At 44.6% G+C, this 18198-nt stretch overlaps 1 protein-coding gene across 1 annotated transcript; it reads left to right on the top strand.

Moving 5' to 3' along the window:
- Positions 1-4745: 4745 nt before the first annotated feature.
- On the top strand, positions 4746-15720 carry drd4-rs (dopamine receptor D4 related sequence). Its single transcript, XM_047023318.1, has 6 exons — positions 4746-5291; positions 11376-11536; positions 11647-11927; positions 12048-12160; positions 12983-13692; positions 14520-15720. Exons 3-6 carry the CDS (start codon positions 11688-11690, stop codon positions 14720-14722), a joined length of 1266 nt encoding a protein of 421 aa, XP_046879274.1. The 5' UTR covers positions 4746-5291; positions 11376-11536; positions 11647-11687; the 3' UTR covers positions 14723-15720.
- Positions 15721-18198: the final 2478 nt, after the last annotated feature.

Raw genomic sequence — 18198 nt, 5'->3', positions numbered from 1 at the left:
CCTGGTCGTCCTATCCTTAAGATGACACGTGATGAGTGTGAAGGTATGATGGAATATGCCGGAGAAAGTTAGCGCCGTGGCCCAGATGAATCTTCTGTGCCAAGGGTACATGACCAAGGAGAAGGGGGGCGGGGGTTGGTGGTGGTGGTAGGGGAAATGGAGGTCAGCGCTGCGATGGGGGCTAGAAGGGGGGATGACGAGAAAGGAAAAGGAGGAGGAGAGGAACAGGGAAGGTGACTGGAGGGGGGGGCATGCATGGGCGTCATTGAGTGCTACTGAGGGCGGAGAGGGGGGAAGGATCAGGGGGTTGTGTAGAGAAATCCACTTTGTAACAAGATGGCAGTTGAATTGTGAATTGTACTGCCACTGTCTGGAGTCTGGAGTCAGGTTTAGGGTTGGGACCACTTGTCTGACAGAGAGGACAGAGAGAGGTCAAAGTCAGGGACTCAGTAGAGTGCTGTCTGACGTGAGAGAGAAAACAAGAGAGAGAGAGAGAGACAGAGAGAGAAAGAGAGAGAGAGAGACAGAATCCTCCTTTCTGTGTCAAGAGAAAAAAAAGGAGAAATTAAAGATTGCACTTCTAATCTGTCAGTTTTGACACCTAGGAGACACTGGTGACATCAAAGTGACAACAAATAGAAACTCCCTGGCAGGGATGGATGTGAACACTGACAACAAGATGTGGATTTGCCTGAACACACATGCATGTCACCCACACTTGCTGCACGTGTGTGTGGGCATGCGTCTTAATGACAATGAAGGGGATGTCATTCGATGTCATTCGATGTCATTCGACTGCAGAACACGTGACAGGAGAAAGGAAAGTCAGGACCAGAGGCAGGAGGAAGACATGTTTGCAGTAGATGCACATCTGAGAGACTGTTTGTAAGCCACTTATCAATTATGAAGCTTGTTTATGCAACTGCAAAGAAAAGCTACGGAACTTAATGTGAAATGCAATTTAAAAACAGCAACAATAACTGTCTAATTCAAGATTCAACAAACTATATTCCTCACCAACCCTGTAAAGTTACAATTTATTTACAAAAACAAATTTTCCAGGTGTCCACTAGTGAAAAAAGTAGGGCTGACTTTGTTGCTTTATGAAGCGGATAAAAGTGAATTGTGAAAAATATTCAAATTGGATGAAAAACAACATGTGAAATTTATGGATCCCAAAAAAAGGGAAAAGGGGAAAACATTTTGCAGTTTATGATTCCTTAACTATGAGTCAGTGAGCGCACACACTGACAATAGCGTACACAAACACACATACACATAAATACACATAAACAAACACACAAGTAAGCCAAAGCCTGTGTATCTTTATCAGTCAGGATCCCTCCCTCCCTCCATCTCTCTCTGTTTCTCAAAGCCTACTGATCTTATCTCTGTCGTTATCATTTGATCTTCCTGAACAAAAGACAAACAAGTGGAAACGGAGAGGAGTCTGCCAGTGTACATCAAGGCTTGTGGGAACTGGCACGACTCCTGGTATGAGATCATGCGAGATGTAGGAATAAAATCTCAAATCTTAATGTGAGAATAGCCTCATTCATAAAACATGTTGAAGAAAACATTTGGCAAATGAACAAGAAACATAATAATATGATCATTATGAAACTACTGGGGTAAATAGCTTTCAGATAAATGTTTGTAGATGGTACCCTTAATGGGAAGAAGCTTGGTGGCTTTGTGATGTGTGGCAAAAAAAAAGCACAAGCCCATCCGCACACTCTCACACACACAGACACACACACACACACACACGCAAAGACACACTACATGCATAATCAGAGTGTCTTATATATAGAAAAAAAGAAATATTTCCATTCAAACCACACCAAAATACCATTTGATGGGCAACAGAATTAACAAGTTAAACATCTGTGGGACTATAAACACATGCAGCTTAATAATGATGACGAGACATGGAATACTATGTCTATGAATAATTCGGAGGCTCAGGATGTGGAATGATGGTCTCAAACAGCCACCCAGCCGGTGCCCCCATGACCATCTTTGAAATGCAGATTAATAAGCAGGAAGATTTTTTTTAAATAATGAATAATGAACCACACACGCAAACACACACGCAAACACACATACACACAAACCGCTAAATCTGACAAACTAAGCCAATTAGTGTGGGTAGAGAAAGCACACCCCTATAACTACAGTTGAAAGCTTCATCTTGTCATTCCTCAAGTACAGTGCTGTACTGTATCTGTGCAGTATGAACCATTATAGAAAGCTACGCAAACGTCGCAGTTATGTACTCAATCCGTCCTATATCTCTCTATAGTGCTGATATGATGAACAGAAGTGGCCAGCCATCTCCATTACAGTAAATGTGGAGATTTAATAAGTGTTATCGAAACAAAGCAGCTATAACATGAAAGCTGCTGGAGACAGACTGGGTCAGAGCGACGGGCAGACCTGCCCTGTAGAGACAAGGGAGCAGGAGGACACCGATGAACCAAATGCAGCCGATCTCCGTGGAAACGACAAGTGGAGAGATAAAAGGACTGAATGAAAAGGTGAAGGGCCGGGGAGGAGGTGGGGGTGGAGGAGGGGGAGGAGGAGGGGCTCAGAGCCTCACCCATCCCTGCGGTCTGAAAGCCTATCTTTCGGGAGGACAATGGAGGACTGGAGGGCTTGTAGCTTTAAATAAGTTGCCTCTGCCTCTCTCATCCACAGCTGGTATATGCCTCACTGCCTCCAGGATCTGGCAGCTGATTAGCATTCCACACTGTGGAGAGATGAAAAGGGTTTGACTTCTTTATACAATAGCTTCTGTCTTTATTCCATCGCCCATCTAACTCAATCTCCAATAAGATGCAGCCTTACAGCCTCGACTACTGATGAAAACGCCCCCCAAATCAGCTACACGCCAGTCCACCAACTGCCTCGACACATATCCGAGAGGGAGAAGGGACAAGCTGTTTGAAATCTGGTTGGGGTTATCGTCCCAGACACAAGCGTTCTGTGAGGTGGCACAGAACACTATATAACTTCCACAGCAGTTATCCAAATTAAAACATTGCTTGGAGGTAAACTTTCCATCATATTCTCAGGTGAAGGATCAAGTGGTGACACTGGAAGCTGATATCATTGAGATGGCAGAGAGAAAGTGACTCACATTCAGCTTCCGACTGTTCTGATCAACACACACACGCAAACAGAGACTCTCTCCAACACACTGTACACACACACACACTGTTTAAAAGAAGGTGACCATACCTAGATCAAGGCAGAAGCGGCTGATCAGGACACTGCAGGATGTCCTCCACTAAACATTTGGTCCACAAAGGACAGTGGGCTGAGCTTCAGAGTGGGAGGCTAAGATTGTGTCACAACAGTCCTAGGAAGAGTCTTTGTCCTCATCAAACAGCCCATGACAAGTCACAAAGACATGTGTCATGGTGCATGGAGGGCCGAGAGGTCAGGCCATGCTTCAGGAGTGATATTTTCTGGAGCAGCTCAGGAACGTCTTCTTGACCTCTTCCTTCCAGAACCATCTATCCATCACAGTGGGCTTGCGACAGCTCCCAGCCTTTCCATGGACTAAGCCTTCCTGTCCAGCCGAAGCTGGTGCTGGAGTGAACCCTGTGAGGTATAGAGGCCAGTGGGTGCTCATCCATCAGGGCGTGTGGTGGCAGTGGGGAAAAGGTCATTCCATCATGAATGGATTTTAGTGGGCTTTCTCAGGGTGTTGTCTCCCTACTCCTAAGCTGCATCCTCAGTCGTCGAGCAGAACCAGGTCTTATCTCTCTCTGCAGGGAATACAAGACAGCTGAAGCTGCAGCTCGCTTAGCTGATAGGATCACAGGCGCTAACAGGGAATGTGGAGTTGCCCAAATGTTAAATGCTGGCTTCCCAGGTCCATTTCACATGCGCCTGGCTGTGTCACAAGATAACGTCACAGCCTCTACGACAGTGTGACAAACAGGCAGCAAACACACACACACACATACAGATAAACACACACAAAACAGAAGTGCATATTCACAGCAGAAATGACCACTTTGGAATACAGTACACAGCTTTAATTCGCTTGACTACCCCCCCCCCACCCCCGCCTTAACTCTCCTCAATTAAGTATCCTTTAAGGTTGAATAGTTCTGATTTCATTTGAGATAACCTTTCCAAGCACAGTGTGTACAAAACTCTACTTAACTCTCCTGGGTTAGAGATTGAGACTGATACGACATAAGAATTCTCACTCTGTGCTGTCTTAACCGCTGCATATAGGTTTTGTTTGGGTTTTATTTACAGATAAGAAGAAGAAATGTTTAGAAGGTATACCAAATAAATCCATTCCTCTATACACCTACACGATCCCATTCCACGCTTGCATGACTTTGCGTGCTTCATGGAGCTTCACAGTGTGAACCCAGACGAGAACAGAATATCAATGGGTCAAATTGGGAAGGGTGGGGCTGGGTGGGGTTGGTGACTCAAAACATCCCCAGCTTACCAATTCCATATCTGTGTCTATGGCTGGTTGGATCCATCCCATAGAGGGGCTCAAGCTTAGGTCGAGAGTGAGTGGGAAAAAGGGGTGGAGCCAGGTTCTGCTGACACACAGCGATAGGGCAGCAGTTGTCGAGACAGAGTGCTGTGGGAGGGGCTGCAGCCTCTATCTGTCCACCAATCAGAGTGACTGGGGGCGATTCATGAGTAATTAAGCAAGTGATGGTGGTGCTTTTCCAAACAGAGAAAGAGAGAGAAGGAGAGAGAGAGTGAGAGTGAGACAGAAATAGAGATAGAGACAGAGTGAGAGAGAGAGACAAAAGGAATGTAAAAGGAAGAGTCCAAGAAGGAGAGCCAGAGCAGGAGAGAGGACTGCGAGAAACAGAAAGGGCGGGAGACTGTGTGTGTGAATAGAGAGAAAGGGAGGGGGTGGAAGAGGCAGTGTGATAGAGAGAGAGAGAAAGGGAGAGAGAGAGATAGAGGGAGGGAGTTTTTGAGTACAAGTGCTTTCTCGTCCTCTTCCCAGGGAAGATGAGGGCTCCCTGACATTGTGTCATATCGCAGGTGAAAAGACGGGAAAAGTTTCAGACATCTTTGTCATGGACGAACACTTCCCACAGACACCTGGAGCAGGGAAACCTGCACAGCACATCCCAGTCTGACAGGCAGAGGAGGGAGACAACTGTTGGTGGACGACAGCTGGAGGGCAGATACAGAACATCAGAGCGCTGAGACAGTGAGGAATGGGAACCTATTTGAGTGACAAGATAAAGGGGAATCAAACTACAAGGTTCACAGCTTTAAATCCTGCTCATGTGAGTGAAGGTGTCTTGGTTCTGTGTGTGTGTCTATGCTCTGACAGATGTTTGTGCTGGGGTTTGGAAACATATTTTTTTGCATGACATGCAGGCATTTGAATTTCCAAGATAATACAAACGTGAAATATGGTAATGTGTTTATTATATTTTGTTGGAATCCATTACGTAAATGTTTAATTTGGGATTCATTATGTAGCCATTTTTGTTTACAATGTATGTATAATTTAAAACTCTTATCCTTGAAATATTTAATGTCAAACTCTCTACAAATCTTAGTGTAAGTAATGGTGGTATTTGTTTTGCTTGAGGGAGAATTATACTTAGTTCCGATATATCATTGACACTGAAAGCTACCAGACACAGAAAAGGTCAAGGTAAAATAAACCGATTAACAACGCCAAACACGTTTATCTGTAACTTCACACTGAACATGACAAAATGCACAGAAAATCAGAAAACATGTTCAGCCTCTGGCCAGACCTCTGTCCGGCCCAGATGTTGGTGTGTGTGTGTGTGTGTGTGTGTGAGGGGCGGGATGGGGGGCTGTGTCAGGTCGTATCTGTGTGATACATACTGCAAGCGTGGCCCTGGGGAGCTTTTAACATGGAAATAACCACACTCCCCCAGAGCCACAGAAACAAGTGTCTTATTTGGAGTTCCAAAATGGGATTGTGACATTCATGCACACGTCAATTTAACCTTTATGTGGGGTGGTGGCTGGCGTCTTATAAGGTTTTTTACTTTTCCATTGAGTTACAGATACATGTTTTTTGTTGTGGTGGCTCTTGTGAGGCACAGGGCTCAGCCATCACCCTGGTAACCTCTCCCCAACACAGCTCTAGATGTCTCTCTCTCCTCCAAAACCAACCCTCTTCTGAACAGCTGTTGGCACAGCTGGGCTAGGGGCTTAATTTGTCTTGATTCGGAATCAACTGCCTCACCCGCCTCCACGCCCACACACCCTCACCCCATTCTCGTAACCAGCCCCCACCCATCCCATCCCATAAAACCCATGCCTGTCTGATGAGTTCTGGATGAGGTCCAGAGCAGCAATAATGATCTCATCAACCATCAGCGAACACCAGAGCTGAGCACATGGCTATAGAGAGATGCTGTTGAACAGGTGGTTGGCGACAATTATTCAGAGAGAAACCCAAACAGACTAGTGAGCATTCTGGGTAGAGATCACACTCAGGTCAAGGTCTTGTCAATCAGACACCCAGAGCTTAATGGTTATTCTGTACAGCCCCACCCTGAGAGACACCAAGCCCTTTCAGTTCAAACAAACCACAATGAAATAATCCTGGATAACTCATCATTACCTTGACCAAATAACACCATAAAAATGTCTTTGAATAAGAATTTTAAATATCATTTTTACGTCTATTTAAAAAACCGTCCCCCCTCCGTTTAAAACCTCCGCTAGCGTCAATTAGGTGATTGATCATTGATGCTGTGTGTGCCAAATGGTTCATACATGAAATTACTTCTTAACCTTGTCTGAGAAAGTATGTGCTTATCTCCATGTGTGATGCAGTCCTGTTGGTGATTCAGTTCAAAAATCCCTGAGACAGTCATGGATGATAACAGTCAACAATCAATGAGAGGTCTGTTTGTAAAGAACCAGGCTATGCCACATTCTGGCTATGCCACATTCTTGAGTAGCATCCACAGGCCCAGTGGACAATTTAGTAGCAATCCTGTCTCCTCACCTCAATCGAAACTTGTATTATTGTTTTTGTTGATTTCATGTAAAGCACTTTGTGCTGAAATTCTTGTATGAAAAGTGCCATATAAATAAAGTCTTACTTACTCACTCACCTCTTTGGGAAGGGACGAGAGCACTGCTGCCCTCTCATTCAAGCCCTTCCTGATAAGTAACTGAAGCATGGGGAGGAGTGGTGCTTAAATGACCTTTGTCTTGGACTGACAAACATCTCCCCACCTTACAGAACCCTAAATAACATTCATAGTTCAGCGTTAGTCGACGGCATAAATGAAGGATTACATTACCGCGGCTTGTTCCATCCCCCACCATCGCACAAACTGACAGACAGCTCATTAGGCGAGCAAATTAAATCTGCATCCTGATCATCATCTCTGTCACAAAGGGCCGTCTCTAGGAAATGGACTGTGTTGACCAGGGGCTGCTACCCACCAGCAGCGATGGGTGCTACTGACTGGGACAAGCAGCAATGCTCTGTGATGAGGTTTGGGTTGTTAAATGGCAGCGTTGGCAGTGCTGGTGGTATGGAGAATAGGATGAGGGGATGGGCAGTCAGGCGGCACCTACAGAACCAGCAGAGCACAGCAAGAGCACCTGCTAAGAATCATGGAAATCACTGGTGGAAAACTGAGATGGAGGAGAGAAAGAGAGAGAGAGAGGGACAGAGAGGCTGAGTGAGACAGACAGAGAGTGAAAGAGAGAGATAGAAAAAGAGGATGTACAGATAGGATGACCGCCGAGCAGGAGTGGAGATGTACAAGAGGAGAGATGGAAGGAAGATTCAGGTCATTGCTTCAGGGGGTGTAGTTGAAATCATTGTTATGTAGAATTCTCACATAGGCCCACAAAGAGCACACTACACACTCACACAGGAACACACACTTACGCACCCCTACACACACAAACACAAACTGCACCTGACCTAATTGACATGACAAGATGCAAACAGTCAAAGCATGAGCTCACAGTGACTAAAACCACTATGCGTGAGAGTCTGTGAGTGATCATACTGAAGTCAACCTAAAGTCAGCTACAGTATGACGTGGCCAGAGGACACGGTACAAACAGCCGAGCTGCCAATCACCTCTCATTTCATCTTCCCCCTTAAAATGCTCATTATCTTGTTTTCTACTCTGTCGTCTCAGGCCTCTGTGGGTTAATTGACAGCTTCAGTGTTGAGTGTGACGGATGGAGATGCGCGTGGGTATGACAGCTGTTTGTGCAGTCCGACAGGACCCTGAAGACCAGTCATTTTCCCTGAGTAAATGCTTTGAACAAAATTACACTTTGAGAGCATCGACACCTGTTAAAACGTCATTGCACTTTCTGTCTGTCCCTCCTAGTCACTGAAGCAGACTGCCTGCAGATGTCGGGACCGCATGCAGGAAATACATACAGTCTTTATACATGCAATACAGTACAATATATACACTCCTCTCACACACAACACAACCCTTATGGCCAATGACTTGTCTCATACTGAACAAAAAACTGATAAAGCAGTTTGTTTAATGTTAATATGTCCCCTTTATATGGGATGATAATAAATAAAGGTATCCAGGAAGTTACTGCTGTGCTATCATGCTGTTGATTGACAAGTGGAAATTGTTGTAATCGATCCCCGCTTTCTTGCTGCCTAATCTACACTTCCTGAATCTAACACGCTGTTGACATGACAACCCACATCCTATAGACAGAATGCCCCCCTCCCCCCTCCAGCCACTCACACAAAGCCTCAGCAAACACATTGTATCCTCATCCCTTACAAACACACACGTACAACTCCCCCCCCCCCCCAAAAAAAAAAAAAAAAACATATCCACCAATCCCACTCAAACACACGCGTATCTAACCCGGCATGTGTATTTATGTTTTCTCATTCTGACAGCTCCTCACCTGGCGTCTGCTATTGTTGTCTCTATTGCCTCCCAGCATGCTCTCTGGTCCACCACTGATGGCCCCATGAACAGAAAGGCCGTAATACATCGGGAGGGAGAAGTGCTTGGGAAAAACACAAGGAAATGTCACACTCTCGTCGCTCGTCCACAACCAGCCCATAAACACCCCCGCTTATTGAGAGGCATGTGCTGTCAAGACTTGGCATTCAACAAGTTAGTGGAGCTGTAAAAGAGTAGGAGAACTGAAGATCTGTCAGGGAACACTTTGAGCATCTATGTTCTACATAGTCTCGTCTTGGCTCATTTATCAAGACATTATCTTTTGTGTTGCTGCCTCTTCGTCTAATTACCCCTCCGGCATCCATGGGCTCTGAGCAGGGCTGGATGGATGATTTAATGGCTGTGTGTGTTTGACCTGAGCTCTTCCCTGTTTCATTAGTGCATAGATCCCATGGAGCTTTACCAAGCGAGTCGTGGTGGTGACCTGTTCCAGAAACCTCTGCCCTGCACTAGAAACCTGATTGATTGGCAACTGAACAACAGACAAGGAAATAGCTGTCTTGTGAAGGCATAGATTATCATCTGGGTTATAAAAAGGTAAAGAACAACATTGAAGTATTGAGATTCCAGATGCGGAGGTGTGAAGAATGGATTCAATGTAAAGGCTTCAAAGAATAGAGGTGTGTAATTATCTAGTACATTCTCTCTTTAAAGAAGGAGAATGGCAAACTTTGATGAGTCATCCTTGACCATAATTAACGCTCTGCAGCTGGGGGGGGGGGGGGGATCAGACCATGCTGCTCATTTTGATTCCACAAAGGGGAGAAAAGCAATGGGAACAATCAATAGACTTGAATGGCTTAAAGACAAAATAGAAATCGATCGTGTACATTCAATCCGTGAGCTATGCACTCATTATCAACACTCAATCTGTGAGTCATTCAGCACGCAAAAAGCGCATTACGACAGATAAAAAATGCGAAAGCATACCTTTGTCACCATTTCCTTCCGCAAAGTCTATTCACAAAAGGCCTGTGGCAATGTGGCAGCAGTATGAGGAATCCTGTCACATCGCAACATATCATTGATCTATTTCAAGAAATAATACATGGATGGACTGCAGAAATGGTACTGTCCACTGTAGAGCCAGAATTTTGTGCATGGTACGTCAAAGTGTACCGTGATTCGATTGTCGAACAGAACTCCAAACATCAGACACAAAGCTAGGCACAAACTAAAATAGTTTTCTTTTGAAGCATCTCAGCTTTCTTTAACTCAACCTAACCATCTGCCTCTTTCTGACTGACAGTCCAGTTTGACATTTAGACACTCAGGCAAAGTTGGCATTTTTCCTAACTGGGAAAAGATGAAAGAGAGATGGAGAGAAGTTTGGGTGTAGTGATGGAGGGTCTTTTAGGTGTTGTTCAGAAGCACAAGCTCCAGAGGAGCCTGCTGGGTCAATGGGAAGGGTTCATTTTGCGCTCTGGTCAGCTTTATCAGTAGTTTTATTGGATCTGATCAATCTCAGCAACTGACAGTATAGGCCCATCACAACGCTATCTCTCTTTATGTTCCACTGTGTATCCTTCTCTCTGTTTCTCACGGGTGCTGCGCTCCTTAAGCTGAGAAATCCTGCTCGGTTTGACATTTAAGGCAGAACAATGTGTGCACAACCGCGCAGATGAATTAGCCTGCCACAAAGGCGGGTCCTGGAAACATGGTGTGTGTCTGTGTGCTTTTGTTTTCCTGTCCTCACAGCAAGATATCAAAACATTGAGCAGGACACCAGTTTCAATTACATTTCCACCTAGAAACAATTTTAACAGAGCCATTCATCCCCGTCTCGTCTGAATGACCTTTTGGGACTTTCAAATCTCTCAAAATTGATGTTGAGAATATCACAACCTTATTTGACTTTTTTAAGAAATCTGAAAATATCATCCGTCTGTACATGTTTTAAACAACCTTGTGAGACGGCCGTTCCATTTTGCTGCAAAGATGTCATTGAACATCGAGTACTCTGTCAAACCAAACTAGGGAGGTGCAGTACACTGTTTGGTGTACACAAGTGAAACTGAGGGCTCTTTTATCATGCATGTCTGTAAGTGTTCTGGTTTAGCCTGCAAGAGCTCTTGTGGGTGTCATGGCAACACTCACCTGTTGCAGCAGGGAGAGGAGAGAATTTCAAACACGGGAGTAGAGAGAGCGAAAGAGAGAGCGCTACCTCTGATGTATCGCTCTCACTGAGGAGACCCTTAAAACATAATGACACACTGATTCTCCACAACGTGCCTGAACGGGCCAATTGTGTACGCTGACACACCAAGACAAGCATGCCAGTGACAAAGACAAACTGCGAAATAAGTTCGGCAAAAAAGTTGTCCAAAAAAAGTCACATGAAGATTAACTTTTGTCTTTCCCATCTGTTCTGTGCTTGGTGTGATGTCACCCTGGAAGCCGTGTGTGACTGAGGTGTGATCTACGTTAACCATGGCTGTGGCAGGAGTCATCAGGGGAACACACTGCGCTGACACATACACACTCAACGCACCTCACCGACACACCAAGGTCAAAACACAGATCACACCCCGCTCAACTCTGGGCTTTGCATCCTCAAGGTAGGGTCTACCACACACACACACACACACACTCACTCACTCACTCACTTAAACACACACACTCAAACACACTCACTCACTCACTTTCAACCCTCCTCTTCTCCCCTCAGATGTTAACTTCAGTGCAGCAGTGCTGTTTGGGGCCTCCATCATGGACAACGTGACACCCGGCATCCCTCCAGAGGGCTTGGACCAGGGGGGTTACAACTACCTGGCGCTGATTCTGGGTGTGCCGCTGATACTGATCATCATCCTGGGCAACATCCTCGTGTGTCTTAGCGTGCTCACCGAGCGCTCGCTCAAAACAGCCACCAACTACTTCATCATCAGCCTGTCCGTGGCAGACTTACTGCTAGCTGTGTTGGTGCTTCCTCTTTACGTCTACTCTGAGGTGTGTGTTTGTGTGTGTGCGTGCAGAGCGTACCGTATGTGTCCCTGCCTTGTCTCTTTGAATGAGGATTAGTGTTTAGGTCACTGCTGATGGTGTTTGTTGTGCTGTGTGTGTGTCTAGTTCCTGGGAGGAATCTGGACCCTCAGCACGTACATCTGTGATGCTCTGATGACCATGGATGTCCTGCTGTGCACTGCCTCCATCCTCAACCTGTGTGCCATCAGTGTGGACAGGTGACTCATATCTAACATCCCCGAGGACACACACACCTGGCTACGCCACACCCGTTAACCATCTAGTGTTTTCAGTTTTCACAAGAAAAGGGAAGTTATTGTAACACATCGCTTTCGTAAAATACTCCAAAAGCATATCAAGTTGCACAAGTTATATTACCCTACATCAATTTTCTCCCAGCTACCTCCAGACTTTCAACATGGTTTTTAAGTGCAAGGGAGGTGGGGACGTGGATTCGTTCGGAATAACACATTGAATGCTAACCAGGGCATAAGCAGTTGGCCAGGCCTACGAGGTTAGCTAATGGAGTTAAGGGGCAGAGCAGAGTGAATCAAAGACTGCAATTACACAACACAGCAAGAAACCCATCACAACAAACCACTCAGGGGACTTTAATACTCTAAAACTGCATAAAAGAACAGCTTTGTTTCCTGTTGATAACAAATACAATTCTCTACACGCGTCCGGCTGTGGAATGGAAAGCAATACATTTGATTAGAACACAAGAAACTGAGCAACATAGAGTCTAATCACCAGATAAAGATAAATATGTTTTTCGAAGGCAGAGAAGGTAGGGTAGGGAGGAGGTATGGGGGGGCAATACCGGGTATTCACAGCAACCAGAACCACTCAGCATCATTACTTTGCCCTATTTTTTCTCTGTGATGGGAACATGTCTGACACTCACCACTAAATTCCCTTTGGTGCTGGACTGTCCTCACAACTGTGGGGACAGGAAATTGCTCTTTTTGAAGTCAACCGCTGTTAAGGCGTCAGGAAATTGAATTTGAGGCTGTTAGTTATTGATGCGTTTTCTACAGGTACATCGCAGTGGTGGTGCCCCTGAAGTACAACAGGAACCAGTTCAGCGTGCGCCAGCTCGCCCTCATCACTGCCACCTGGGTGCTCTCCCTGGTTGTGGCCAGCCCCGTCATCTTCGGCCTCAACCAGGTGCCGGGCCGAGACCCGAGGGTGTGCAAGCTGGAGGACGACCGCTTCGTGGTGTATTCCTCCATCTGCTCCTTCTTCGTGCCTTGCCCCGTCATGCTCTTCCTGTACTACTGGATGTTCCGGGGGCTGCGCAGGTGGAGCTCTGGGAGGAGTCGCTCCCAGCTGACGAGGGGAGGCCGCTGCAGTCTCTCCCTGCGCCTCAGCTCCGCCCTGAGCAGGGAGAAGGCAGGGCCAGGGAGCGGGCAGGAGAAGGTGATGTACCTCATGCCCGCCGGATTCAGCCCCACCTCCGTGTCCGCTGGGTCCGCCGCGTCGCCAACGGCAACCCCGATGGCGGAGGAGCCACCGGACGGGGCTGGGTTGGGGACCGGGGGTGGGGCAGAGAGCGACCCCATGACCACTCAGCTGGACAGCATGTCGGATGCAGAGCCCACGGAGAGGCCTCCGAGGGAGGGGGGCAGCGGCAGGGAGAACGGCCTGGCCAAGACCCGCGGGGGCAAGAAGAGCAGACGCAACAGCAAAAGCAGCAGAGTGAGCGGGAGGGAGCGCAAAGCCATGAAGGTCTTGCCCATTGTTGTGGGTAGGTATAATTACTGTGTGTGTGTTGTTTGTCAAAGACATGTCTACTGGGATTTGCATACTTAAAAAAACATGATTACACAATACAAAAAGCATTTTTGCGATAATTGTAATGGGGAACTGCATTGTTCGACATGAGCCAGTATAATGTAGCATTCAGATTCTGCTTGCCCCCATGGGTTCATCACGTTAATGTTTTTATCAAAATAGAGGAGGGTAATTGTCTAATATCACTTACACTGGTAAGGCTTATTACTTAGATGGGCTACATATGCTTGGTAAGCTGCACTGACAAGTCCCAGGGTATATTGAACCTGCTGTGCTTGACCCAACCCAACTGTGTCTGAAAAAAAGATTGTCTATGTCTCTGTGTGTGTCTGCGTGAGTCAGTGTAAGAATGAGTGTGTTTGTGTATACAGTAAGAAGCTTCTGGAACGGGGTCTCTGTTTAAAGACATACTTCCAGAAATAGAGTTCATGTGGCACTTTCTGAAAAGAAGTGAATTATCCGCAGCTAATTGGCAAACTTGAGAAGTGCCCATAGTGCCCCGTTGGGTGTATAATGATGGTGGTAGTGCAGCAATACAAACCAGAAAAACTTGTAATCACTATTTCCTTGGAAACAACAATTTCCTCAGCCTCCAATAATACACGTGCACAGCATTTTTTACTTTTTAAATTATAATCAATGTATGTTACTTCAACACAGTGAATTAGGGAGTCTGGCGGCAGCTTTATCTGTAGGCCAGGTAAGAAGAGAGGTTAACCAGTATGTACACCAGCTGTTGGTTCTGTCTCTGTGTGACGACCTCTCCACTGCTTCCCATAGGAGTGTTCCTGGCCTGCTGGACACCCTTCTTTGTGGTGCATGTCACCAAGGTGTTGTGTGTGTCCTGCAACATCGGGCCCACGCTGATCTCCGTGGTGACCTGGCTGGGGTACGTCAACAGTGCTGTCAACCCCATCATCTACACCGCCTTCAACGTAGAGTTCCGGAACGTCTTTCACAAACTGCTCTGCTGTCGAACATGAAACCGCCTCAATGGGAAAAGTATCTTTCACTAAACTCTTCAATGTTACCTTTGACACCTGGATAGGTTGTATTGGACATGCTGTTTGACTTCTGGAAGGTCTTTCACAAAACCTGTCTGTTGCTGAACATGACATCTTTAATTTTTGGGGTTTACTGTAAGTGCTTGCCAGATGTATAGTGATCAACATTAATTAAAAAAATATACAAATAAATAAACTTGGACACCCATATTTGCCCAATGCCTTAGAGAACTTAGTGGACTGATGGACATGGACTCTTTTCCAGTGTTTTTACATAGAAAATCAAACATTGCTGAGTTTCTTTCTGTAAATATTGATTGCCTACAGTACATGTGAATACTGTTGATATCATAGCCCAGAGGCATAAAAATGTGAACAGTTAATGATTATAAATGTATTTGATATAGGTTTGTTATTCTTGAAATAAAATATTCACGTATAATTAGCATTTTCTATAATGTGTAGGTTTGCTATAAATCTCACAGTAGTTGATATTGAACTAACTGTCAAAAAATTATCTAAAGGATTCAATCTGGGTTAAAACAACGAATATTATTTTACAACTTTTACTGTTAGAGTGTTTGGATGTTATGTTGCATCTCAAAAAAACCTGTGATAGAACATACATTCTGAGCAGGGAGATACAAAGTTAACATAACATTATTATATAATAAAACCTGTCCAAATCATAAGAGTATTTTGATTTGGGGAGTTAAAACTGTTTTTTGGGACAACAATGACACTTCTATTTTACTTAAAAAAAATGTTGCCAGTGCAAATGGGGATTTTTTTTTAAATGTTTACACAACCGTAATCTATTTTTCACAGCCAATGGAAATTGTGAAAGTGACAGTATTAACAATGACCTCATTTGTAATGTTATGACTTGTGAAGTATTGCAAAAGTGCTGTGAAGAGGTGTCTTTGACAAACTGTAAACAGCACGTCTTGTCATTAATAGCTGAAACGATTAAAGGACTAAAGTGGATGGTGGAATGATGCGGTTGTAAGGGTTGTTAACTGTCATGAACTGGCTTCAGAAGACCTGCTATTGATTCCATAGGACAAAGACATGGGAAATGATGCAGATATTCTGTATACACGAAGCTTGTGTCTCAGTGAGGTTAAGAGGTCGCTCCGTGAGCCCCTGGAAGGACACATATAGATCTTGGGATGCACTCTGTGCAACCTCAGGAGAGCGAGGAAGCAGATAATGGTCTCCAAACGTAGTTGTGGATGTGCATCATTCGTGGAATGTGTACTGTTTAAGGGCACCTTTTGGTGGTTACTGTATCTGTACTGTCTAGCTCATGTATATAATTGCTATCTGAAAGAAATAACAAGGAAGCTTATCGTGTTATCAACAGAAGAAGGAACTCAATCATACAATTTAATTTGCATGATTGATGGCCACGGCAACCATCGCAAAGAGATGTATTTGTTGCCAACGGATCCAGCTGGCACCCAGCTGAATGAAAACACCTACAGTAGCTATTAGCTGAGACATAGCCTACTGGTGACTAGCCCTGTGTGTGTGTGTGTGTGTGTGTGTGTGTGTGTGTGTGTGTGTTTGTATGTGTGTACACAAAGGGACCACACCACTGATATCTAGGTGACAGCCTCCATATCTCAGCTAAACAACAGAAGTGTTGGTGCTCTAACTTCCTGATGAATCAGGCTGGGAGGTTTTCATCTCTGCCCTGCCATGAGTGCCTGTCACAAAGGAATGGAGTTGTTCTGGAAGGGTGTCTAAAGTGTAAGCAGCATGAGAGAGCATCACTCTTCTCTATTTCTATATTTGTTTTTACAGTATCTTTTCTTGTTTTTTTTTTACATTACACTGTCTCATTTTAGAGAAATACCCATGGAAACCACAGCGTTGCCAAGGTAACATGGAATGACTAATTGGCAAACTTTGATCAGTTGACCACTTTTGCCTCCATGTGGTAAATACATCTATAATTTTATATCTGAAAACATCAGAGGGTCCCTGTTATACTGTAGATTGAGGTTTCTAGTGACTCACATGCTCACAATTCAGACATATATGATATAACTTCTGAATAAGAATAACACCTCTGTGTTTTACATCTTTTTCATTGTTATTTTAATTTCCCATCCAAGGGATGCTTTCTATGTTGGTCTTTTTGTCTTCTCCAGCATCTAAGATGAGCTGAATAGAGAACATGGATTAGAAGATTGTCCTCTTGTCTAGTCTCCTCCTCCACCCCCTCCCCTCCCATTTCCCTTTGTGTTTTATGTGTTTTGAACAGCAGTTTTCCATCCATTGCTTTTCTATCCTTTCCCTTGTATATCCTGTGGCTCTTCAGCGAGGCAGAATAAACACCAGCAGTGCTATACAGAGGCATTACAGTCATCAATTACGCCTAATTAGTCTATTTTAACAATTTAAGGTCAGACAATTTCACAAGATGGTACAGTATGGGACGCTCTGTGGAAATACCACCAAAAACAAATACCAGCTGTCAAACATCCACTGCATGAGAGGCTAACGTAAATACACACAATGCATGTACAATATCTAAAGGTCAACAGTGGCTTGGTGGACACATTAGTAAAGTAATGTAATGAATCAAAGCACTGCTTCAAAAGGAATCATGTGTAAAAACTTTAACTGGCATCAATTTCAAACCAGGTCCCTATGAGTCCAATGGGACAATAGATAGTGCAGCTGGATGAGAGGAATTGAAGTAGTCATTTGAATAGGCAGCTAGATGAGCTGTTAGAGCACCCAGGGGCAAGGATAAGTGCTCTTGACGCTTCCATACTGCAGACGTGAAGCAGGATGATTTTCTTGAGGATAGCTCTCAATATTCCTCATCATAAAGGTAATGTTAAGCAGTACAATGATAATTGAACACCAACAATGGCACTTCAACTAAAGGGTCGGACAAAAACAATATTTATTACAGAATCGTTTTACATTTTATCAATTTAACATTGATAAAACATTGATTCGAAGACAAATAAAAAGCCAGAGTGAAAACAATTTATTCTTGCCATCTAGATGCTCTTAAAAAAAAGTTTACATGACCTATGCTTTCATTGACACTTTCTTTCAGTAATTCCCTGTCTACACAGGGAGGGTGTTGTAGCTACAGTTTAAGGGCTCCAAGTACTTATATCTAATCAAAATATAATTATTATATTATACCAACTCTTGGCTTGTGATTTGCTGCAGAACTAGTCCAAATCGATGTCATACTATTTCCATGTTTGATAGGAAAGTCTTTACTGCCACATGTTGATTACAAAGCTGATTTTGTCATCGGGGGGTCTTATTCTACCGTCTATTTCTGTATACAAAGCAATTTCACAGTGAGAAACTAATACCTGCTGGGGGGTGGGGGGGGTATGTGAAGCAGCCTTCCATCGATATCTAGCTCTCTGTTCCCCGCTTTGTTAAAACAATCCATATTCTCCCTCCCCACATTC

Source organism: Hypomesus transpacificus, chromosome 7, assembly GCF_021917145.1.
Source record: "Hypomesus transpacificus isolate Combined female chromosome 7, fHypTra1, whole genome shotgun sequence".
Classification (NCBI taxonomy): Eukaryota; Metazoa; Chordata; class Actinopteri; order Osmeriformes; family Osmeridae; genus Hypomesus; species Hypomesus transpacificus.
The sequence above is the reverse complement of the archived record's forward strand: the minus strand, read 5'-3'. Positions and strand labels throughout refer to the sequence as shown.